General features: G+C 39.9%; 1 protein-coding gene across 3 annotated transcripts in view; it reads right to left on the reverse strand.

Moving 5' to 3' along the window:
• Window positions 1-4,753: 4,753 nt before the first annotated feature.
• The window catches only part of Ssbp2 (single stranded DNA binding protein 2), a 263,562-nt gene continuing 241,356 nt past the window's right edge, over window positions 4,754-26,959 (reverse strand). For all 3 annotated transcript variants that reach the window (XM_059276410.1, XM_059276409.1, XM_059276412.1), the window contains 6 exons: window positions 25,609-25,663; window positions 20,869-20,939; window positions 19,224-19,302; window positions 17,260-17,288; window positions 12,252-12,350; window positions 4,754-5,339 (listed from right to left, as the gene is read on the reverse strand). In XM_059276410.1, the coding sequence (XP_059132393.1) occupies window positions 5,310-5,339; window positions 12,252-12,350; window positions 17,260-17,288; window positions 19,224-19,302; window positions 20,869-20,939; window positions 25,609-25,663 (363 nt within the window). In that variant the 3' untranslated portion in view covers window positions 4,754-5,309. The remainder of the gene's footprint in view (window positions 5,340-12,251; window positions 12,351-17,259; window positions 17,289-19,223; window positions 19,303-20,868; window positions 20,940-25,608; window positions 25,664-26,959) is intronic.

Raw genomic sequence — 26,959 nt, forward strand, 5'->3', positions numbered from 1 at the left:
CACTTGAGAATCAATGTAATAACGTGTATGTGCACACACATATGCACACAGGTAGCTAAGTTTACAAACGTGTCAGTTATCTGGTGGCCATTACTGAATTAAGAATAGCAATTACTGAGTCATCCCAGATTTCAATTATATTTATACATAAATTGTGCATTTATAAAAACCTTACAAATAATTCTATTTTCCAGGAAGACATTGTAGGTAACAATTTAACACATGTAGTAAGAAAACATTTTATATTCTTAAAATCACAAACAATTCAATAGTCTTATGGCTACTATGAATTAAGAATTCTATGTATAAAGACTTCTCCATCTTTATGTCACAGTAACATGTCCTTCAAATTATTTGTCCTAACATAGTTTATACATTAATTGTCTTAATGCAAGGAAAGTAAACATTTTTGAAGTCTGATCTGATATAAATCCATACAAATTTTAATCAGTTATGTCAAGAAAATCTCCAAAGTATTGCAAAAATTTAATTTCTACTCAAATCATGTAAGATGGACAGATTATGAGTTGTTTTCAAACAAATAAATGATTAATTACATTTTACTGACAATTTTACGACATGTTAGAAACTTAAGTTTATAGCATGTTGTGTAGAGTTTGAGAATCCTGTAAAGGATCCAAATCCTGCCCTTGGGCGATGCACTGAGGTCACTTGCCAAAAAAGAGAAAGTGAAATGTATTAACTGGGAACAACTATTTATATCATTTTTTTTTTCAAGAAATAATGATACTTACCTTTGCCATAGTAACAGCCTGTCTTCTTTTAGAAATGAAATGTTAAGTATTTTAGAAGCCAACGATAAGATTCGAATGACCGGGATAATCAAAATGAATCAAACATTTGTCCTAATAATACCCAGTAAATGCATACATGAAAATACCTAGTTCCACATTAATGCTGTAACATTTATATATAGTAGTGTATTTCATTTTTAAAATGTAGACAGCAAAAATATTCACATTTAAATTTAAACTCTGTACAGAAATTATTCCTTTAGTCAAGAAAACAAATTATGTAAGCTACCAAGGGAAACTCAACAGAGGAAATTTCCTTGGGAGATTCACTCAGCTGAATATTTCTCTTCATAATAGAGCCTAGAGAAGCAATTAAAGAGACCTCAGGTTTGTTTTTATCAGTAGGTCATCCAAATTGAATGATGGTTCATGGGTAAATTTAATGCTTTAAGTGATGTCTATTCAATTTCTCCTAAGTGTGTATATCAGGAAGCTATAATTATTGCACGATTCCTGACAAGATCAGTACAAAATCCAATGTTGAGAAGCTAAATCTGGGCCCGAGAGACCCCTCCTGCTTATATAGAGGTCTATACATAGCATAGAGCTGTGTAACTCTCTTTGTATCCTAATGAACTTTTGGCAGATAATTTACCACTGAAATAAAAAAGAGTCAAAAGAAAGAATAGTTTGCTATGTGTCAATAATAACATGAATCATAGTAGGAGTGATTTTTTTTGAGCAAAATTTATGCTGCCATCCTCAACACATGCACACAGGCACACATACACACACACACAAATTTGTATGCAAAACTGGGATTAATAATGCTTCACCACTCTTGGCTTTTCCAGTATTTTTCAAGGCATATTTCTCAGACTTGATGGGGGGGACTGTTGCAAATGTTTAAAATTGGAACCGTTGTTTTAAGCAAACATAGTCTTGTGCTTCTCATAGCAGAGAAATTTAGCCCACCAGGAAGGAAAACTACAAAACAGACCAACCCACGTCAGGTAAAACATGTGACCATGGTCTCCTCACATCAACCTTCCCCCTCACCATGTATTCATGGGTTGCTTGCCTCAGCTAATGTTTCAAGGAAAGAGAACTGCAGCACAGAAAACATGAAAACCATGTCATGAACATCCAGATGTTGAGTAGTTGTGATCTGCAATACTGCTTATGATGAACAGCAATAACCAAGCAATGAAAACTGAAATCATTTTCCTCGGGAAAACGACTACTGGTACTACACTGAGCAGAGAGGAAAGACGTTCAGCCCTGTATCCCGTCTCCATGGAGAAACCAGGCAGGACTGCCAATCTGCCTGCTGAGGGAGCAGTCAAGGTGGAGGCAGACTAGCGGCTTACTCATATGCCAAACCTGCCGTCTCCAAAGCTGAAGACTGTTTAACTGAATGGCCCTTTCAAGTGCAATGGAGTTCAGATACCTTACACAATGTAAACATCGAAATGGAGAACTTTTCTCTGTTTAATTTCTGTAGGGACCGGTCTGTCTGAGCACTCCCCATAGCTGAGGGGGAACAGAATTGATTTGTTAGTCTTTTGGCAACTGAGAAATCTTAACCTCGGTGTTTTAGCCATAAAAGTTTTGTTCACTAGCAATTGAACCTAAACTGGAACACTTTCAAAGAAGTGCCGAGTCACCCAAGAAATCTGTGGTATTAAGAGAGAGACAAGTGTAGCCCAAAGCTTTTGTTCACACTAGGCATCTTCACCGTAAGGAAGTCACCTGGTTAAGAACCATTCACACCTTAGCATGATGTGTGTTTTCAACTTCAGCGAGTTAGGCAGGACAGAGCAGAGTAACAAAAATTAATGCTTATACCTATTTATTACGTTTTATGTGTGCATGCCATATTCAATGTAGGCAAATATTGCTGATTTCATTACTATGGGGTGAAATGTGCAAAAATATGCCCTGGCAGGCAGACAAGAGAAGTGAGCAGATAGTGGTGGAATGTATAAGAAAGGGTTAAACTTTTCTATCAGCAAAACAATGTTAAATAATTAAAATCTAAACAAAAATCAATATACTGGTACTGCTCACCCTTCAGATAACAAAATTATTTGGCTATAAAAACTAAACATTCTTATTTTCCTGTTGTGAATGTAGTTTTGTCTTAAAAATATTTTTTAAGGTTTTTCAGGAATTTATAAAGTGGAAATAAGTATTTTTAATTTGGGTTCCAAGAAAGGAAACAAATGATAAATTGATTGCTAGATGTTGAAAACAAGTACATAAAACAAAATACAAGCCCATTTTACTCCCTCCCCCGGCTCCCACTTTTTTGACCAAACAGGTTAAAAGTGACACATGATGCCATTTATATTCCAGAACTATTCTCAAATAAGGGCAAGTAAAATCAGGTTCACATTTGTGTGTGTGTGTGTGTGTGTGTGTGTGTGTGTGTGTGTGTGTGTGTGTGTGAGTGATAAGAAACAGTGCTTTCCTTCTCAGAAGGCAGATGAAATGAAAAATTAGTGATGGAGAGAAGAGTCGACAAAATGAAGTTTTGGAATTCTGACATTGTAAAGCCGAACTTACTGAAGAGTTGATTTCTGCACAATTGTCACAGGAAGTGAAAGCTGCCACTACTTCTGGTGAGTCAAGGGAACGCACAGAGCGTCACCTTCAGGTCACCCGGGCTCCAGGTCTGTGTGAGCTGTTTGTGACCCATCTCTGGAGTCTGCTAGTACGAGGCAGCTCTCTGGGGCAGCCGTGGGCTCCTATGTTGTGCTATGGATTAGGACTCATAATGTCATCTAGATCTTCAGTGTCGAGCTAATTCATCTTCTTTATCTTCTATGATTCTCCCAGAATCCCTGGCGTGCACAGCCAAAATTTTTAATTTTCAGAAGGAATGAATCAACCACCTGGAAGTGAGAGCTGGCAGGTACAGTGTCAACATTTTCACTCACGCTGCAAGGCCAGAGGCTTCTCCTAGCAGGACAGGGGGGTGGCGATCAGTTGGACAGTGCCTTCTCCTAGCAGGACAGGGGGTGGCGATCAGTTGGACAGTGCCTTCTCCTAGCAGGCAGGGGGCGGCGATCAGTAGTTATTTGTATCACAAGTAAGAGAAAGGATCTTTCAGAGCATCAGGTAAACTCACATACTTTTCCTATTGGGATTTTGGTGTTTGGAGATAGGGTTAAACCTAATCGCAAAGATCCGGAAGTGTCAAGCAGCAAGGCTCTTTGTGAGGGAGATAGCTAAGAACTATTTCTTTACTCCCTTCTGAACTGTCAGACACACAGTGGAGATCTGGCCACCTGCAGTCACAAACTTACACAGGTAATCTGCCTCCTAATGCCAGCGCTCTGACCCCACACCAGGGCAGACAGGGCCTGTTCTCTGCAGCCAGAGAGCAGCAACTCCAGAAGGCCAGGCTCCCATCTGCTCCACAAGTAAGCTACAGGCTGAGGAAAAACAAACTCCTGAAGCCTCTACTAAGGCTTCTTTCCTCTCTGGTGCTAAAAGCCTGAATAATATCAGTGTGTCCACCTGCTTTCAAGTCTCTCTGGAAACGTCCACAGGAAATCCAAATAAAAATCCAATACTATTTCACATTGTATATTATGAAAAATTTACCTCCAGATACCTGTGTGAAAAGTCACAAATTCAAACAAGTGGCTTTATTATCACTTTTGGGTTTTGTCATGATAAAATGTGGTGCTAAAAATATGACAACTCATGTCACTTTAGCTATGGGCTAGGTCATTTGAGTTAGCTAATGATTTCTGCATCATATAAGACAAACAAATCAAGAAAGAACTCATTGGAAAGCATTTACTGCAGAAATGGGGCCTGCAGGAGGCCCCAGCCAAACGTCTGCTGACATGCTTTCCTCACGTACAAGGTACTAAACTACTTGGCTCAGAGGGTCACTGAGGAAACGTCCAGCCGGGCATAGGATGAAGACACACTTTCTCACTTAGTGCACTCTGGGCTCCCAGGTAACTTCCATCAGACACAAGTGAATGAAAGCTCTCAAATAAGCGATTTTATTCCTATCCATGATTGCAGACATTTACAAAACCATAACATCTGAGTTCACCTTAAAAAATAACTTATATAAAGCAGTGATATACACAGCACAAAATAGTTCAGGGAGGGGCAGGAGCAACCTTTAATAATTAAAATGTAAACGTGAAAAAAAGGATGGAATAAAAGTCCCTACTTACTTCTACTAAGATGTCATGTGATAATATCTTACAATGTCCTGTGGGTCAATGTATGTATGCGTATATGTGCATATAGATCTGCATATACGATACATTCTCTTTCCCACACATATACATACACAGATGATTATTTGCAGTTCAGTTTAGGGCAATTCTAATGTGCCACTCCGTACAGTTGTTTGAATCACGTTTGGACCCGCTTTCTTCACAAAATGGGGAGAGCAGGAGCTAAAAGGTTGGTTTGGTTGACTGGGATTCCTTTAACCGTACACTGATGAGCAGTTTTCTTCCGTAGTAGTTCTGTGAAGGGCTGACTCACGATGCTTTTCATGAGGAGACTTGTAATGGATCACACACTCATGGTCATGCTAGGGGAGTACTACAAGGACAGAAGAATCCATTGGTTAATAGTGATCCTGTCACAGGTCGGTGTGGTTCAACTTAGTACAGAAGGATAAATCATGACTTTTAGTTTCTATGAACATTTATGCATACACCTTTAACCTCAGGACAATAAGGAACTATATATAACAAGAGGGGTTTGTATGGCTTTTCTTAGTTGTGAAATTTTAAACTATTTCCTCTACCAAGTGTGATTCTTCCCCAGGACCTAGACAATCATCCAGTCCCTCAGACACTCCTTGCAGCCAGATGAGGGTTTTGCAGACAGTCTTCTCACTCTTTTAACAGCCTTTATGACAGTACTCAGGAGTTTGGGGATGATTAAACACATAATCCTTAAACTATAGACTTGATTAGACACACAGAAAGTGCTCAGTACTGAACAGTGTAAGGAAACACAGCGAGTGCCAGCTTTGCAGAGTCTCATGGGAGGGAACACCAGATGCTCCAGTGTGCACCAGCATAGAGCCCCTCCCCCAACCCAGGCTTAGTCCACTGCAGGAAACAGCAGGGACTCGCTTTACAGTATGATGAGGCTGACATGACGTCGGGTGGAAATTTAGAACAACACTACTGACTTCAATTTACTTCAATGTGAATCACCACAGGCAGCTAGAGGCTGCCGTCATGGATGACATAGCTTTGGAGCTTCTGAGTCAAGACAAGCACCTTTTGTAAATGGTAGGGGTCTACACATGGAAATGGTTTCTACGTGAATATAAAAACATGGACCTTGGAATATCCTAATGCTTGATGGAAAATCTCCAAAAACCACTTCAAAAGGTGATTTCTTTCAATGTTCTACTAATGACTGTGTCTCAGGATGAGAGGTAGATGAAGTCCAAAGGATGGGTTCCACACTGCAGAATCCATTGACTAACTGTGGCTATGTGGGCAGTGGGATGTGATTTTTCACAAAAGAAGAAGAGGAAAATTGTGTTGGAGGAACCCCAGGTCAGCTGGGATGCATTGCAGGCAGAGCTGAGGTTCAGGTGAACTCAAGTGGTAAGAGGCCCCAGGTAAGCATTACCTGGGACAGGGGCTTGGTCCTCTGAACCACAAGTTATTAGGATGTAAGCCCCCAAGTGCACTGTTCTGAGTAAATATAGAGAACGAGGCAGAGGAGGAGGGAGGAGGAGGAGGAGGAGGAGGAGGAGGAGGAGGAGGAGGAGGAGGAGGCTGGGAAAAGGGTGGCTGGACCACAGGAAGGGGCTGTTAATTCTTCAAATACTGCTCACACCAAGCAGAATCTATTTGTCCCTGACTAGCTGAGCTCTGTATTGGTACAAGGAAGGAAAGCTAGTTAAGTAGTTCTGACTCCTGTGTTGGATAACAGGGAACACTGAGCAATGAAAAGGATGGGAAAAAGGAAATGATGTAACTGTTTATAATCTCAAAGAATAGAAAAATAAAAATGCATTCTAACCTAGAAAGAAAGGCAAGATGGAAAATACAAATCAAAAGCAAATCAATGGCCCTGTTTGCCACCATACGTCAGGAGTGCTTGGAGCCACCCTGTGCTGAAAAGGAAACATCGAATGCCATAGCAACGTGACAAAGTTTCACATCACCATGCTGCAACTTATTACCCTCTGCCTGGGACTAAATATACTTAGTCACACAATATATTATAACTATATAAACTATAGAATACAGTTATATTCAGAGACCAGGACAATATATTATAACTATATAAACTATAGAATACAGTTATATTCAGAGACCAGGACAAGCAATAAGAAAAGAGGGAAACGCATCTCTACAGAAAAATGGGTGCAGAGAAATTTAATCCACGCTTTCCGAACTCCTTGTAGCCACCATAAGAACTGGGAATGCCTTTCCGTGGTTCAACAGAACCTATGACGATGGCACTTTCTACTCTGTCCCAGCCAGTACAACAAGCTCCATATACATGTGGCTTCTAAGTTCTCCAAATGTAGCCATTGAAGATTCAGCAGTGAAAATTTCCATGTTTCACTTTAATCACATATTTAAATTGCATGGACAGATCACCAGCATTATCTCTGAGAGTTGCTGTGCCAGTGACCTAAAGCAAGGTAGGATGGTTTCCTTCAGAATCTCACAGGAAATACTTCCGACAGTCTCTGGGACTCCAGAGACCCTCCCATTGAATGTGCGGTTCAGGCAATCTGGATTTAAGATGTCTGGAATCCTTTCTCCCTAAGTATCGTTCCAGCTCATTCATACATCTCATAACATTAAGAAGCTCATACAATACTTTTCATTCTAATGTACACTGTCCAATGATGTACATGTGCACATGCTCTGTTGTCAAGTGTTTTAGTAGCTGCTATTATCCCTTAACACTAGTCGTTGTTAAAATGTGGCAGATCAAATGCCTTGAGAAAAACTCTCACAGAAAAGTAAAATACTGTTGATACATCAGGGAGTCAGAAGAAGTCGCTTTGCCCGTAACAGAAACTGAGGAGAAAAAATTAGGTGCAGAGAAACTGAGGGTCAGGGCCAGTCAGAAAGGGCCGCAGCATCAGCTCCAGGAAAGCAAACTCAGAGTCTACCAGACTTTAATGAAGTGTAATTTCTGAGTAATGCACGCAGCTACAGAGTGACATGTCACTGTCGGGCACAGAACATCGGGATGCACTGGTGCCCGGGCGTCCCCAGGCCACGCGTCACATGCTCCCGAAGGCTGTGGACTGCTCACTGTCAGTTTCTATTATCAAAATCATTTCAAGAAAATGAAACTACAGAAAGTTATAAAGTTCTAGGAAGCCTCCCAGAATGCAAGCAAAGAGGAGTATTTCCATGGATCACACTCTTCAGAGTACTGAAGGGGTGGCTCACATTTTCCCGGAAGAAAGGAAGAGTGAGCGGTAAATGGACTGCCACGTTGAGAGACACACACTCCTCCTGGTGTCCAGTGCTGACTCATATCAGCGTTTCTGCTGTTACATCCATATACAACGAGACACTGTGATATTTATATCAAATGCTGTGATAACAGGTCGTACTGTTTGGAACTACTCAACTAGTCTGGTTCTCCTCAGAGAATAAAATGACCCGTTAGCTACTGACGGCACTCTTGTTTGGCTTAGGAAAAAATCAAAAGGTATTATTTTAAAAATATGCCTATGTTATCTATTTTTGTAAAGTATATTTTGAGATAGCATGTCCTAATATGAACTTGTGGAGTCTCCTCCTTATCACCTAATATGCCACAGACTCTGTTAGATGCAGTCATTAAGTCTCCTGAAGGACAAGAGAAACACGGTCTAGTTCTGCTCCCCTGTATATACCGTGAAATAACTCAATGTGTGAGTTACTACCTAAGGAACTCAGCCTCACACAGTTTCCTGAGCATAGCAGGAGACAGTGGAGAGGAGGTGGGAGCCTTGTCTGCCAGCCTGTCACTGCTCAGTACCGCCATTCTAATAACACACCCCCTCATCTGATCAGACAATCGTCATGTGCAAACATTTCTTACAAATTAACGCAACAAATTAATTCATCCACTTTCTTCTTTTGAATCATTTTTGTATCTGCACCATCAAAACCAAACATTTACAGCATGCGAACACTAGGGGGCAGCTTTGTTTCTTGGAAGAAGGAGCCTGGTTTTGTTGCTTTGGCGCAGCACTGGCTCTGTGGATGTAGGCGTTGTTTTTGTCTTGATGTAATGAAATGAAGCAGCATGTAGGGAGAGAGGGGGATAACATCTAGTCTACAGCAAGCACTAAGCAGTTGTTTTTTCTCTCTGGACTTCTGGTTTAACCGCTAGGGAAGGTGACAGATCCTCAAGGGGCAGGCTGCTCAAGCACACGTGCCTTCCTTTCAGGGTCATATGCCTTAAAAATCTAGACTCTGCACACTTATTTCCTAGGGTTTTGAATTCACTCAACAGTTCTGAGTTTTCTTGGTTACAGTAGATCTGAAGTTACTGGAGACACCAAGCTCTGTCACTTCTTGACTCCCACGTTCGTCAGCAGAGAACCTCTCCTTTCACATCCATCCTACTTTAATACATATAAACAACATGTGTGAGTGGGGATGGGGCAGGTTTGATCGAAACACATTGTATGCATGTATGAAATTCTTACTCAGTAAACTGTGGTAACACAAAGAAAGCCACAGATAACACCGACTGCAGCTCCAGCAAGTGGACTCCCCTCACTGGACAGACCAGAGGCCGGGGCAGCCAGCAGGAGAGGTATGGACTTATTCCTCCTGACTGCAGTGGCTACATCCCCTTCCCATCCCCCATTGTGCCTGTCACCCGGGGTGGTGATGCAGTATCTCTGGTGGCTGCTCACTTTCTTTCCTTTTGTGAATTCTCCTGCTGGGGCCAGGAGAGAGGGAAGGAAGTTTCGTTTTACTGAAGCCTTGGTTTGGAACAGTCAGGGGGAATTTTCAGTGCATGTGGCATTCATGCTAGCCAGGGCCAGCAGCTCAGCGCAGAGTGAGGATGGTCTACATTCTCAACTGTTTTTTGCCATATACACAAAGTTTTCTGCTCTTATAGAAATAATAATTATGGGAAACAAAAACTTTCTATCTTCTCCTCCAGTCATCCACTAGCATGGAAGTATCAAATTAGTTTATCTTAGGGTAGTAATCCCATAGGAAAATGTCTAATTTTAAAAATTGCTGTTTGAGTTGGTGACCTCTGGTTGCTAAAAAGTGATTAAATGGACTTTTTCTTGATTTTGACATCAATTTATGAAATGGTCCTAAACATTCTTCAGCTATCTTATATTTATGTGAAGTACATTCTTAGCATTGATGATTATAGGATAAAAATATCAATCAACTCTGAAAATATGAAGGTGTTCTGTGTCCTGTAATAACAAACATCAACTGTAAGTCCTTATGTGAACACATAAAACAGCACTTAGGAGGCAAAGCCAGATGATCTCTGTGAGTTCGAGGCCAATCTGGTCTATAGAGCAGCTCCAGGCCAGCCAGAACTACATAGAGCAGCCCTATCTCAAATAAGCAAACAAACAACCACGTAAGAACATTCATTTCAACAGATCTTGTCCTTAATAAATTGTAAAAAGACATGTGCACCCCAAAGAACTGTTTGAAAAGGCATTTCTTATGATTTATTACCAGGAAGTACTTGACTTGCAAGTCTGGTTTATACCTGTAACTAGGGCTGCACACATATTACTGTCTCATGCGGGACGTTTAAGAGGCCCATCATAGCCAGCTTCTGAGGAAGACTTTCCCAGACCAACAGTGTTTAGATTCCGTGTATGAGTGAGGCCACACAGTGTTGTCTTTCTGTACCTCTCTTCTGTCACCAAACACACTGTCCTCCAGTTTGGTCAGAGTTGTTGAAATAACAAGACTGTGTGTTCTGGAATGGAGCGGCAAGCACTCTACTACACAGATGCTCTCTTTTCAGTCCCTTCTTCGGTGTTGATGGTTACTGTAGTATGTCTGTGTATATGTCTGACATACGAGCTTAGTCACGGAAACATCTGTTGGTGGAATTGCACTCGTAAGGACAGGCATGGTATCCTCCTCACTTTAGAAGACTTGGTTTCTTACTCTAAAACTCTGCAAACACAGTAGATGAACTGAACTGACTCACCATATACCTCACCACATTACAATATGTCACTGCTGGAAGAATTCAACAGAAGGAAATAAATGTCTCCTATTAGATATAGTGAGCATTGAAGATGACCGATCTGTCCACGTTCCTGAGCTAAACCAGTGACCAAGTTTCTAGAAAACTAATTCCTGGAATCTCCTATGTGACTAAACCATGTGGAGTGTCCTGCTTTCCCCTGCTCACTCATTGACAGCTAAGCTTTCTTGTATAATTTTATCTATCTTCTTTGTCCTCACCAAGCATATAAATATAGCAAACTAGCAGAAAGAAAACTTTTTATAGTCTAAACTCAGGGGCAGCCTTGTTTCTAGTGGAGGCTATCGGTAAAGCCAAGAAGCAAAAGAATCCACAGACCATCATCACCCCCGGGCTCCACGTGTGGCGCCCGTCACTCTGCACTAAAGTAGACGGCTCTTAGCCACGGCTTCAATCACCGGTGGTGGCAGCTCTGGCAAAGGCTGTCGGGAGCATGGTAGCAGAACCTGCCTCCGCCCCTCCCATTGCCGACAGACCCACGTGTGTGGCACATGGGTCACGTGGGCTCTGCAACAGCTTGTTCTATAACCCAACTCAGTGGCTCCAGCAGAGAGCGACCCTTGCCATCACTAACTGGGCCTTTTTATCCACATACCCCGAGCCTGACTCCCAGAAATCTTGAGTCCATTGACTTTTGAGGGGACTCTTGGAAACTTAAAAAATTCCTTGAGTGTTTCCAGAGTTAAATACCAGTTACAAACCATTGCATTACATAGTAGCTCTTCGAGAAAGGCACCATCTTGTGTCTTCGGTCCTCTCAGTGTCTAGCACACTGCCTTGATATCCGTGCTTAGGAACTGTTCGCTAGATAAACAAATGAACTTTACAGCTTCACTTTTTGTCCTGTCTACATCTGTGAAGATAACCTATAACCCCAGAAGACCACTTTAAAAATGCCATGGGTGTCAAGCTCAGGCTGACAGACCACCCATGTGACCTGCACTGCAGCAAAGCCTGTGTGAAGCCACAATACATGTAGATTAGTGTCACAGTCTTAGGATGACATTTTGCGAGAAGGTAGGACACACCAAAGAGGCAAGCTGCTTTCTGTTTGATCTATGACATGGATGTTCCCTACAAGAAAATTAGTATTATGGTTTTGGTAATTGCACATAAATAAAAGTCGTAAGACTGCACTTGAAGATTCTTCTGACCTGTAGAAGATCGACCAACTGAACACTTCGTAAACATCAATAATAACAACGGTAAGCACTTTTACTGAGAGCATAATAACACAGTCAAGGCAATACTTACACTCTCACTCTGAAAAGGGTTTAAGAAATTTCCCCCCATTTCACCGTCGTCTCTTGGGGTGCCCGGCTGGTTACTCAGACTCATATTATTGGGAGAATTCTGTAAACAAGATTCAGAAAAGAAGTCACTGTTGAAGATTTTCATTTCCCTCCTGCACTGCAGCTCCAAACACTGAATGGACAGTGGCCGTGCTATACTCTGGACAAGGCAGATGGGATGCTAACTGGCTTCTTCGTCATCCTCTACCTCACCCTCTGCACCAGAACAAGTGTTAATGCTTTTGCAAATGAAAGTCTGAGAACAAGCAAAACCCTGAATAAACTATGATAACTATTTTCTTCCTCCCAGAATCACTGTTTACTCAATTCCTCACTCTCAGTTTATAGAGTTTCTAGAATTCTAGAGTTAAAAACCAACCAACCAAACAAAACAACAATACAAAAACCCCCAACTTTCCCAGTAGGAGGCTGATGAAGAGAGCTACCCATGGATAAGGCATGATAGAGGCTAACTCCCTTAGTAATTGTACTAATCAAACTTTGAAAGGTCACTGTTTTAGTAGACATTTCCTTTAAGTCTTTGTGAACTTTGGAGATAACACTACTTCAATTATTTTGATGTGAGTCCTAAGGAAGAGACTGTTAACAACAGAGATGCTTTAGGACCAGAAAACTCACTTTCAGAGTTCCACTGAAGTAACATCCCCCATTAGTTTAAAAAGACAGATCCTGTGGAAGTTTCTCAGAGACAAAGCAGCTGCTATTAGCAAGCACCACGAGGTTAGCAGGGCCTTGTAAACACCCTGTTTAAGTTTGCTCACCTTATCTTTACCTTACAGTGTACTTTGGACTAGGCACAGTACCTGGCAGTCCAGGCCAATAGGAAACACAGAGTGGCATATAAATCATGTTTATACTGCCCTGCAATGGTGATTGAAGGAAGCATTTTAAGTTATAATTTATCAGGTTTAAAAAATTCAGGACCAAACACTTTGTTATTTTAAATGGAAGAAAGATTTCTATATTGCTTTTGCCCTAAACCACATGGCGTATTTCAGTTTGGATTTTTTTTTTTTTTAAAGAAAATTACTTAGAAGATTTTGATTGACTACAAGACCTATCACAAACACAAAGTTTTATGAATGAGTTCCTAAAAGGATGTGTGCTTTTTACATCTATGGTTGACCTGTGGAGCGGAGGCAGGCAGATGAGCTGCTGTAAATGCAGCTCTACCTTGTCTCTCTGTCCCCTGCAGGGAGGATCTGGGAGCAAGGGTCCTCTGAAGCCCACAGGAGTTCTATATGCCCAGGGCTGAGAGCCACACTTCCATAGCAGAAAGAGAATTCTATCACTTCTGGTTAGCTTTTTCTCCAAAATGCTAGTTACCCAAGAATAAAGAGAGGCAAGTGCAGTCTGAAGTCAACCTGACAACTTCATTTCCTTTAAATTTTTTATAAAATGCATCACCTTAGATTCATTAGTTATTAGAGCTGCTAATTCAATAATAAATTGTGCTTTGAAAATAGGAATGACAATGTGATGGTCTGAATGAGAATGGCCCCATAGGCTCAGATATCTGAATACTTGGTCCCCAGTTGTTTTGTTTTTACCCTAAGTATTATCTGCCAAGGTTGTAATATGACATGGGCTCCTTCAATGTGGAGGGTTAAAGACACTGAGCTGCACAGAACCACAGTCACAAGATGAAGACTCGGGCAAACGGGCACCTGGCACCTGAACCTGGCAGGGAACTGTGTGACGCTTCACTTAGCTATGGCCACATCTGTGGGCAGCGTCTCCAGTAGAATTCATCACCGAGGCAAGATTACCACGCAGAAAGGTACTTAGAATGACCAGAAAGCACAACTGTTGGAGCACATAATTAGGGACTAGTATGACAGGAAGAGTTCAGGAAAGGTTATTTTTAGCTGTTTTAACCATGTTGGTGACTTTTTTTTATTTTAGTGGATAGGTATGTTGTGTATTTCTGCTCTAAGATTTAGCTTTAAAATATAATTCAGATTTTACTGAGCCCATATTCAAGGGATTTATTACATCGCACTTAGCCGGGCTGTGGTGGCACATGTCTTTATCCCAGTACTTGGGAGGCAGAGGCAGGAGGATCTCTGTGAGTTTGAGGCCAGCCTGGTCTACAAAGAGAGTTCCAGAACAGCCAGGGCTACACAGAGAAACCCAGTCTCGAAAAAATCAAAACAACAACAACAACAACAAAAAAAAAATCACACACACAATTCCTCTGGCTAAATGTTTACCTCTCTTGAACTTTGTAGTCTCCACTTAATTTTTTTTTTTTCCGAGACAGGGTTTCTCTGTGTAGCTTTGCGCCTTTCCTGGAACTCACTTGGTAGCCCAGGCTGGCCTCGAACTCACAGAGATCCTCCTGAGTGCTGGGATTAAAGGCGTGCGCCACCACCGTCCCGGCATCCACTTAATTTTTAAAAATGTATTATTAGTATTTGTGTGTTTGTGTGTGTGTGTGTGTATGTGTGTTGTGTGTGTGCATGTATGTGGGCATGTGTGCCGAGGGCATATGTGCTATGGGCATGTGTGTTGTGGGCATGTGTGCCGAGGGCATGTGTGCTGAGGGCATGTGTGCCGTGGGCATGTGTGTTGTATGTGTGCCGTGGGCATGTGTGTTGTGGGCATGTGTGCCGTGGGCATGTGTGTTGTGAGTATGTGTGCCGTGGGCATGTGTGTTGTGGGCATGTGTGCCGAGGGCATGTGTGCTGAGGGCATGTGTGCCGTGGGCATGTGTGTTGTGGGCATGTGTGCCGTGGGCATGTGTGTTGTGAGTATGTGTGCCGTGGGCATGTGTGTTGTGGGCATGTGTGCCGAGGGCATGTGTGCTGAGGGCATGTGTGCCGTGGGCATGTGTGTTGTATGTGTGCCGTGGGCATGTGTGTTGTGGGCATGTGTGCCGTGGGCATGTGTGTTGTGAGTATGTGTGCCGTGGGCATGTGTGCTGTGGGCATGTGTGTTGTGAGTATGTGTGCCGTGGGCATGTGTGTTGTGGGCATGTGTGCCGTGGGCATGTGTGTTGTGAGTATGTGTGCCGTGGGCATGTGTGCTGTGGGCATGTGTGTTGTGAGTATGTGTGCTGTGGGCATGTGTGCCGTGGGCATGTGTGCTGTGGGCATGTGTGTTGTGAGTATGTGTGCTGTGGGCATGTGTGCTGTGGCACACAGATGTCAGATACAACTTCAAGGAGTCACTTCTCACTCCGCCTCTCCCTGAGTTCTGGGGGTCAAGCACAGGTTTCTGGGCTCACACTGCAGGTACCTTCACCTGCCGAGCCATTTAGCTGTCCAGTCTTCAATTTTTATCTTTTAAGTATTTTTTTCAAATCCTCTCTTAATTAGTAAGTTATTGTTTCTTCTATTCTCCAAACACGTGACCCAAACTTTCTAAGACTTTTCCAGCTTTGTCTGCTCAGTTCCACAGAGCTTCTTAGGGGCAGCGATCTCACTTTTGCTTATCTTTGGGGTCACAGCCCAGCAGGCTGCCTTGGCACATCGTTCTTCACTGAAAGAAAGAATCCCCCCCCTTTTTTTCCTTCTCACTGTTCACATGTCAAGACTTAGCCCACATCATACAGTCAACTAATGCTTGGGCATTAAGCAAAAGAACTAAAAGTTCATTAAGCAAGTTACTAGCATTGGATGATGTAAAAACTAGTATTTAATTCATTATTATAATTCTCTTTAAAAACATTTAAAGTGTTTTATAAGTTATAAAGCCCTTATCCCTATAGAATTTTGCTTATGTCTGTTTAGCATAAAAGTTATAGTTTATTAATGCAAATTTTAGGAAGATGTCCCTATAGCAATTAAGACATTCCAAGTTTTATGTTCAGAACCATCTCTAAATACAAGAACACACTCCTCAAATATGACCTTAACGTCTCACTGCTAACTAAGGAGAGTTCAGCCACTCCCATCATGGGAGGTCCTCACGTCTGAAAGGGCACCTCCCACACAGACAGCTGTAGTACAATCACACAGGGCCTCTTGCTTTGGAAACAGACTTTGTGAATACCATTTCTCACAGAGGTAAATTAGTACTTATTATAAATAAATGTTTTCCTAGAATATCTCTCTGATTGTTTCCAAATACCTCCATCCAAGTATCCACAGACCTTGTATGGCAACTAGACACTCCAGGTGAATGTCAGAACTCCAGTTTACAATGTTTTAGGGCCTGAAGTCTTAGTTTAAACTATTTTACATTTCAGTTAACCTTACATTTTTTTGTGGTGCCAGGAATTTTATATTGTTCTACAAATATAAATAGAATTAAAAGCACAGTTGTCCTTCAGTGAATTTCTCTACTTACTGATCTAAAGCAGACTTTGAAGGGAATTATTTTAGTGTTAGCTAATTTTAGTTCTCATCAAACATTTTAAATATATTTGACTCTCAGAGAACTACTTTAATTTCATTACAACCTAGAAAGTATTTAGATGTTATTTTTAAAAAATATGTACAGCATTTTACCAAAAGATTAATTTTAGATACTCAAATTATTGAAGGAGGAAAAATGCAGACACATTTGGTTTTCTACATGTATTAATATAATTTCCTTCTAATTACTTTCCTTCCATTTTGACTGCACATGCCAACAGCATCTAATGAAGGCTTGGAAGGCCAAGTTAACACACAAATGCAATGTTCTTATACCATCTATACCAACTTCTCAGCAGTATCTACTGTCACATTGCTGTAGACACTTTACAAACTTCTACAACTTTTCCAAAGATCGTCCAAACTGTCAGTCCAACTCACTATGTAGCATTGAACATGATTAAGTTGGCTATCATATTTTCCTTTCTTAAAGATTATGTATATTCATATTTTAATTGCTGAATGATCATATCTGAACTTCTACTTTCAAATTTTTATGGAAGAACAATATTCACAAAACTCATTTAGTACCCTTAGTGTTCCATGTGGAATAAGTGGAGATAAAAGCATAGAATACACATTACTCACCTTGGAAATACTGTCCATATCTCCTGAGCCTGAAGCAAAACATGAAAAGATAACCTTCATTAGGTAAGAGAGCATTTATAAATGGAAACTCCTGAAGGTGAGTGAGCTAGCTCCACAGCAAAGAACTCTGCTGCTACTTCCCATCACCTGGACCCTAACAGCAGGAGCAGAGTCATGGCTACAGACCCCTGGAGACCATTAGAGAGATCATCTACATGTTCAGATCTTTATCTTTTAATGAAAATGATGTTATAAATCTGATAAAATTTAAAATAGACATTTCTAAGAATGTCTGACAATATTCTGAAAAGTATTTTACTACAATATTCAAAAGTATTTTTACTAATATTAAAAATAGCACTCAATATACACATTAGAAACTAAACATATCTTCAAGGTGTGTTACATTTTAATTTTGATTCCTGAGAGACATAGGCGATGGGATTACACACTAACTAGCAATAATCATAACTTTGCCACAATATCAGCTTTATTTGAACTATTTTATTCTCTACAATTAATCTTAGTGTAAAATATTGCATTTTAATAGCAGTATTTATTGGTCAGCAAAAATAAAGGCTTAGCATGACTTGATTGTGAGTAAAAAGGTACAGCATTGTTACACACTGAGTGTACACATGCTATATTGTTACATGGGAATATGTAGAATAATGTTCACTACAGAATGTAAGGAGTTAGTTGTCAACTGTTGTGAAACTTCTAGAAGCTGATTCTAGTAGTACTGTAATCAAAGGCCTTCTAACTATTTGACTAATTCTATAACTTAGCAGGTTGAGGGTATTTTTGCAATATCTTGAAAAAATCAAATCCTATAGCAGTACTGTCAAACTGAACACTTTGTGATGGTGTGTATGTTTCTCTGTGGTGTCCTTTATAGTAGCTCATAGTATGTGTGGCTGCTGTACACATGGTATGTGCAGTGTGCCTGAGGAGTTGAACGTTAAATTCTCTCTGCCTTTAAATTAAATAGTTACACATGACTATTGGCTGTAATAATCAGACACTTCATGTCAACCAAAATAAAATGGATCAAAACTTTGAAACCTACAAAAAATAAATATGGATCCTTAAAAGCACAAAAGTCTACTGATGCATTGCAAAGAATTTTGAATCACTTATTACAGACTTTCAGAGAATGGAGGGACATGTTTCTGACCTTGAGTATGGGGAATGAAATCCTAGGCAGGCAGTACAAGCACGGCTGGGCTAACGTAAGTGAGAGGCTCCTTTACAAGCCTTGGCACCACTGTTAGCTCTCGGGTTATCTTCTGATCACAAGCAATCCTTTTTACACCTTCCATCCATGAGCATGGTGTGTCGAGACCCGAGCAGCTTTACTTTTATCTCTGTCTCATCACTGTAAGTATTTTATTTGCCTTACGGACACTGGGCTTCATCGGCTAAGAGAGTGCCATACGTGAGGCACACTGCTAACTACTGCTTTACGTGAGATCAGCTCTCTCCTGAAGGCAGGTGCACAGCATGGTCTCATCAGGGAATTATTAGTATTATCAGAACATGGCTACTAATTTTATTTAAAATGAGGCAAACATTAAAAATACACAACTGAATTAAGGAATTATTACAGAGACCTAGTTTCTCTATATTATATTCACAGACTGGAGACAAAAACATCTGTGGGAAGGACAGGAGCCCTCTGGGTTAGGCAGCATGGCACATGCTCAGTAGAATAGTCTCCTTCAGCCACAAGACACTTATGCTGTCATAGACTGGCATCAATATTTGTGGGGCAATCTGGACAGAACCAAACTCACACCCCAGACTTTCAAGTATCCTCCAGTTCACATCCAATACACTATGGATCACATGACCACACAAACAAGTATCCGTTCATGGAAGAGCTTTGTGGGCCATAATACCCACTGTATTGAACTCATGTTTTAGTTTGAATTTATTCCATACACCTAATGCAAAAGCCTTACCTAAAGAGCCATTCATGTGATGGGACTCCATTCCTCCTAAGCCACCCATGGGACCATCTGACCCAGGGCCCATTGGAAACTGTTTCAAAAAATGAAGAAAGTTATTGTGATTATACGGAAAATGATTTTAACATTATTTATTAACATTAGAAATTGCCCTGATTTACTTCCATGTGTAGAGACTTTTCAGAACACTTTTCAAGGTTGTGGATTCTTTAACTGTCTGTCCCACCTCTCTCATCTCTGTGTTCTGGATGCTCAGGCTAATCCTTTCTGTTCATTTTTTTCTCCTCATTGAGATATGCCCAACTGGGAAGCATGGACATTCCATGCAAATGAGATGATCATCATTCTCTCCTTGACGGTGACAAATTTCCTCTTACAAGCACACCCAAGGTAGTTCTTGAGAAGCTGCTGATGCTACCAGCTCGTTATGAGAATATTTCTGTTGAATCACGAAGCCAGTATCAAGGCTTGCTTAGTTGGCAATGTATCACTGTTTGAATGGGTACAGGGAATGATTTCATCTTGCAGGTTAAATGCATTTAGCTACCTAGGGACAGCTGAACACTGCTAACTCTTTAGTCAGCTACGTTAGCTTACTGCAGACACTCTGCAGTAGCTTTTAGTAGTAGCTGTGATGGGAAGTTCAAGGTCAGTGCCCTTTCACCTCCTCTTCACTCCTCCAGAATGCTGCTGTGCCCATCTGAAGGCAGGTATCATCATCTTACGTTTGGAGGCAAGTACCTACTAAAGTTAGCATTTTCTTTTAAATGTTCCCAAGCTCAAATCACATTCCAGTACATATGGATTGCAGCATTGATTACAGTGTGTGTAGACAGAGTGGTGACGGTTAAGAATCATACCGGCTTCCAAGACCATAACAGATTAAACAAGAAAGGAAGGGGAAGGGACAGGAAAAAGGGAAGGGAAGATGGAGGAAGAAGACAGGCAGGCAAGGTGGCTTGGGGGAAAACTATTCAGATGAGCCTGGATGCTAGCAGTTCACACACCTTCCCAGGAAGACAAGGCTGCTGCTTATGACTGGGTGTCTAAAAACACACAGACAGGTAGGAAAGATGCATCAGCAGGTAAAGGCACTTGTCATAAAAAACCAGAGCTCAATCCACAGGATTCACATAGTGGATGGAGAGAACAGTCTACTCCAAATTGTTCTCTGACCTGCACATGTGTGCCACAGCACACTCACTAGCACGAGTGTGCACACACACACACACACATAATAAGTGAATGCAATGAAATAAAAGCACATGATTGGTCTTGTAGAAAATAACTTGCAATGCACACACATAACTGGAAAGTCAGGGACTGACTGAATAGAACATTCTTACTCAGCTTTTAAGAGCACAGTTTGGAGCTGGGCTGAGAAGTTAGACCAGTAAGCCTGTGGATGTCTGTGCTCTACTCTCTTCTCTGACTCTGCAACTTTAAAAGGCATTTAATGGTTTAAAAGACTAAGACTATAGGCATGGAGGTTTTAATTACTTTACTGTACAAGAAATGTATTTACTGACTTTTTCCATTTTAGTTACCCTATGTACTTATGTATAAGCATAACATTTATATCGATATTTAAATTGTTAGTATTACTATACTATAGTCCAAATTTAAAACTCATATTTACATTAGGTCTGTTAGGCCCAGGAGGTACTGCATTCATTAAAGTATACATGTTGTCTCCAGAATTGGTTGAATCTGAAACAAAACATCACTTAATTAATATCTCTACCAAAGCCATCACAAAATAACCAAAGATAATCTAGGCACACATAGAAATTGACAGCTGGATACACAGCAGACACAGTCATGACCAACATCTGGAAACAAACACCTGGCTGTCACTTTCTGACCCAAACTGTACTGTTCTAAAGTCATAAATTAGGAACATAAGAGGAGCGAGCACCTCAGTGATTCAGGCCAACTGAACATTACGAGATATAAATAACCACAGTATATGTTTTTCATAAAACATGGATTATTGTTTACTTCATACACAATGGCATATATATCTTATATATATATCTAATATATATATATATCTAATATATATATATATATATATATATATATATATCAGACAATTTTAAAAGTTCAAATCCAGTAGCTATTCAATCTTCAGGGTTTTCTTAGAATTCCTATAGAGAAAAACTGAATTTGAGGATGAAACTGGAAGAATATACTGACTGAATTTCAAACGTGTGATCACAAGACTAGAAAAAGAAACTACCTTGCTTGAAGAAAATGCCAGATACTTCTATCAATTTTTTTCCTTTCCTTTTTTCTTCTGGCTGTGGCTGGCCTGTAACTCATTTGGTAGCCCAGGCTGGCCTTGAATTCACAGCAATCCTCCTGTCTCAATTTTCCAAGTATTGACTCACCACCTATGGCTTCCAGCAATTTTTTGATAACTTTCTTCAGTCCTTTTATTAAAATAATTGCAATGTATTCTCCATGAATATACGTAAGATTTTACACTATTCTAAAACTTATACTTCATGTCTACTAGCTAATTCTAATTAAATCTCCACATATATTTTTATGAAGTAAAACCCAGCATTAAAGCCAACAATTACTTTACATTGAGGGAATATTAGTTATGAAATAGTTTTCTATTTTCTTACAATTACAAAGTTTCCTTAGATTATAATAATTATTTTGAAAATGATGAAGGGTTTGAAAAAATGTTTTTTGTATTGATTCAAAAAAGAGGGTAAAATAATATGCTTTCTTATGGTAGTGACCATAGAGAGACATAATGACTTCTGCCACTTGTGTGACTACTTACTAGACATTAATTAGCTTGTGATTTTAGTGTGTACCACTTAGAGTAAGCATGATATTATTGATTGGCCATTTATCAACAATGATATATGAATCTCAGTACTAGATCAACAATGATATATGAATCTCAGTACTAGATTTTACTTTTTTTTTTTTTTTTTGAGACGTGGTCTCACTGTAGCTCTAGCTGCTCCTGGAACTCACTCTGTAGACCAGGCTGGCCTTGAACTCACAGAGAACCACCTGCCTCTGTCTCCCAAGTGCTGGGATTAAAGGTGTACACTACTATGCCCGGCTAGATATTACTTTGTTTGTTTGTTTGTTTGTTTGTTTTTCGAGACAGTGTCTCTCTGTGTAGCTTTGTGCCTTTCCTGGAACTCGCTTTGGAGACCAGGCTGGCCTCGAACTCACAGAGATCTTCCGGCCTCTGCCTCCCGAGTGCTGGGATTAAAGGCATGCGCCACCACTGCCAGGCTTTAGATATTACTTCTAAGTGAATGACTCATAGTAGCGAATGAACCAGATGCATCTCCTCAGGCTGCCCTTTGTTTTGAATACTAAGTGAAGTCCCAGCTATTTTTGTGGCTATAACTTTTTCATGTCCTCATCGATGAAGTACTTCTGTCATGTAAGATCACTGATTCCTTCCTGCCTACCAGCAGCCTTGCCCATCTTCATATTTTCAGTCCTTCTCCTGCCTGGCATCTTCTCACCTGTCCCACCTCCTAGAGTTCCTGTCACTATCTAAGACCCATTTATTTCCAGTATGAGTTTTCCCTGAGGTTTCTGAGCATGCTCCCAACGATTACAGTGCACCTTGTCTTTTCTCTCCTGCTCACACCTGGCTATCAAGAGTTCATCAGAAGGAAGGGGCTATGTCTTACCTAGCTTGTATGCCTCAGACAACAAATAAGATTTATTGCATTTAATTTGTCTAGACAATTCTATCACATTTCAGAAAATTTTGTATTTGTTTTTAAATATAAGAAAACTTTAAATGGGTTTTATCTTTAACTTTTGGTGAAAGAAAAATGGACTACGTATTTTAAATATGCAAGAGATGAATTTATCATTTTTAATACTAGTTGGAAATATAATTTCATCCAAAAGAAAGAAAACCATCAAAAGGAAGAAGGATGGTTATATAGGAAATGCCGGACTCCTTTTGATTCATGGAAGAGCCTTACACTAAAGTGCATCTATGGGCATGTGTCTTTTAGCCTGAGGACCCTGGCTCACTGTTAAAGGATGACTTGACAGAAGTGTGCGGACAAGGCCAGTGAGACAGAATGAAGCAATGGTTAGATTCCTTATTCCTGCTATGCCAGTGTGGCTTGAAGCTGGGCTCTAGTTTCTAGCCAAATGAGCACAAATCGCATGCCATCTCCATAAACCACACATTAACTTCACAATATGAGAATGAGATGCAGGGGAGGCAATCAGTTCATATAATTCATCTTTGATGGATTCTGCTCTTCAATGTGGACACTTTGAAAATAGAGATGATGACATTTTTATGGATAGAGAGAAAACAATAAATTTAAGGTAGTATTTTGTATTACCAAATTTGGTTTTAAATAAAATGTAAAAAGCAAAATATTATTTACTGGAATTATTAACAATAATGACTTTCAAACTCCTATATATCTTAGAACTAAACCTAAATACTTAACATTTGACTTCACAGTGAACCATAACTAAAATTATTTTTAATTACAAACACTTCAAATCTATGTTATTTCCAAGAAACACTGAAAGTTTTAGCTTATTTTCTGCTTTTACAATTTCAGTGATACATACCTATGTATAAATACATGTGTGTACACATATATACACAGATACACACACACACACGTCTATACAAAGCTGTGGGGTAGGGGAGGTAACTCAACTATTAAGAGCACACACTGGTCTTGCAGAAGACCTGAGCTCAGTTCCCAATATAAACATTAAAGGGCTCATGTAGTCGGAAGTTTTCCTAGTCCCGTCTGGCTCTGTGGTCCCTCAGCCACTTGTAAAATAATCATTCAGAGGCTTATATTAATGACCAATTGTATGGTCTATAGCAGGCCTCTTGCTAGCTAGCTCTTATATCTTAAATTAGCCCATTTCTATTAATCTATGTTTGCCACGTGTTCCGTGGCTTACCGGTCGGTTGGCATGTTGTTTCTCCTTCAGTGGTGGCTGGCATCTCTCCTGCCTCTCTCGTCTCTTCCTGTCTATCTGCCTGGATTTCCCACCTGCCTCTAAGCTGCCTTGCCATAGGCCAAACAGATTTATTTTCAACCAATCAGAGCAACACATATTTGCAGCATACAGAAAGACATCCCACAGTAGACTCACAATCATCTGTAACTCCAGCACCAGGGGATCTGAGGCTGCCTGCCAAACTCCATGGGCACCCATACCCACGTGCTCATGCCCACACACAGACATCCACAAGTGTATATAATTAAAATAAGCCATTAAAAGTAAATGGATAAAACTGTGATAATATTGTGCTGAATAATAAACATTTATTTTTCTCACAACTGAAAAAAATTGTTTTATGATTACTTCAGTAAAATTTTAATTACATCCTATCATATGCCTAAAATTGAATAATTTCACTACTATTGGGCTACGAATGAAGACTAGTCTAACTATTGATAACAGTTAATGAGATAGTCTAACTTGTATAGAATCTTGGATTGCATCTCTAATCATTTATAGTATTAGGACTATAGAGTCAGTTCTTTTATTTAAAATGTGCATTGGTGTTTTGCCTGCATGAATCTGTCTGAGGATGTTGGGTCCTCTTAGAACTGAAGTTACAGATAGTTGTAAGCTGCCATGTGGGTCCTTTGGAAGAGCAGTCAGTGCTCTTAACCGCTGAGCCATGTCTCCAGCCCCCAAGCCAACTCGTAAGAACCATCTAATAGCCCTTGATAAATGTTCCATAACTTGCTAGACCCTAGACAATTTAAATTCCAATCACTAGTCTCCAGACAAGCTTAATATTCTGTTAAAGTCTCAAGGAAAAAAAGGCTAATGCTACTTGAAATAATTATGCTGAATTATTAGGGATATAGTAAAGTGTATCTTATTTTAAAAAATTAAAAAATCTTTTAGCACTGTTTAGTAAATTTATAACCAATAAATTCCTATAGACATGTAGAGTAAACAATACCATAAGCACATTCATACTCAGTAAGATGATAAGATATATGAGTGGGGTGTCAGCTTGTTATTCTAACCTAATGGGTATACAGTGTTTTACTCCTGTAGATTTCTCTGAGGTTGGGGCTATAGATTCTTTTCAGTCTTAAGGGATTTTTTAGGTAAGTTAAGTTACTTGCAATTCATATAAATTAACACATTGCTCATACTGACTAAATCTATAATCTACACAAGAGGAATTTTCTAAGTCCTTAACTGGACTGAAGCTGTTTAAGAACCTGACTTCTTCCCACCTGCTTCCTCTATGGTCTTTAATCATGCTGAAACAATGAAAATTCCTAAGTTTATTTCAAAAACAATTTCTATATTCTGTGGTTTCATCCTAGGAGTAAAATGTCCATGGAGCTAGTTTGATTTACAATACCTGCTGGACTAGGCATGATGGGCGTTCCTGGTGGCCCTCCACCTCCTGGAGGACCCTAAATAATTACACAAAATTTCAGTAAAAATAAAGCAGTTCATTAAACACCGTAAGGAAAAGCAGAAAAAGGTTATACTTATCTCAATAATAATCCAATTTTGAAATACAAAGCAAATATATTTCCTCTGTAATTTATTTTCTTTGATTCACAATCAACTCAATATTATGCAAAACATAATTTAGCTTAACTATGTTGAGACTGTTTTGACAAGTTTCCAAAAACAATAAGCCTGTAACACTGGTTTATTATTCATGACTTAATCATATCACCTATAATGAGGTTAAGAAGAAACCACTTAATAAGGCCTTTACAAATCAACAAAATAGGAATAATTCACATGTACTTTAATTGTTTGCTGTAATTTTCTTACATTCTGTGTCACTGGCTTTTACTAACACTACAAAGACATTCACATAGAGAGCATTTAAGAGACACCCGTTTAGAGATCCACATTACAGACCCACTAATACTGCTTCTTTTCTCTGTCAGCCTCAGCTGTAACACCGAGAGCTTAACACGTTAGCTATCACTTCAGTGGGAAATGAGACATGATCCTCACTAATGCTGCAGGCTAGGGAGGCCGCAGCTCTACAACCACTGACTGGGCAGGAGTGAATCTGCCCTTAATTCTGACAACTAATCGCACACGCTAGGCAATGAGCTTTAGAATTCTCCAGGTACCCTATGTATAATGGTCCAATGAACTCTCAAGTGGCTTAAATCTTGACTTTATTCTGAGTGTATACATACAGCCTACCAATCACTTCAAATAATATACATATGTCCCACTAAGTAAACAACTAAAATTTCTTTTAAAATAAATGTATATAATTTCATAAAAATTTATCAGGCTTAAAGTGACTTTAAGAGTGTTTATTCTAATTTCTTTCCTTTGTTTCGTTCAAATTGTGTCAAGAATTGGACTTCTTTGGCTGGAACAGAGCAGAGGAACACTGAACACAAAGACCACAGGTCTGGAGAACAGTGTGTGCTTTTCACTATGTTAATAAAACAGTGTTTCTGTAGGGGGTTAAAATGCTCATTGATTTTCTTCTGTGTTCTCCTATTTACTGCACTGCAGTTGCCCATAACCTCTGAAAATTACTTTAGGAAAAGCTTCCGAGTTTACCATTTTATCCTTGCTTCTCTGTTAATATTTTCTCCTAAATTTATAAAAATCTATCCCTTATGGTGGTCTTTGGATGAACAAGGATCATAAAAGAGGTGATGCCAAAGGATTATTTGTGAATATAAAAGAGATGGTCCAAACTCACTAGCTTCAGGTCTACATGA

This window comes from Peromyscus eremicus, chromosome 11 (genome assembly GCF_949786415.1).
Source record: "Peromyscus eremicus chromosome 11, PerEre_H2_v1, whole genome shotgun sequence".
Classification (NCBI taxonomy): domain Eukaryota; kingdom Metazoa; phylum Chordata; class Mammalia; order Rodentia; family Cricetidae; genus Peromyscus; species Peromyscus eremicus.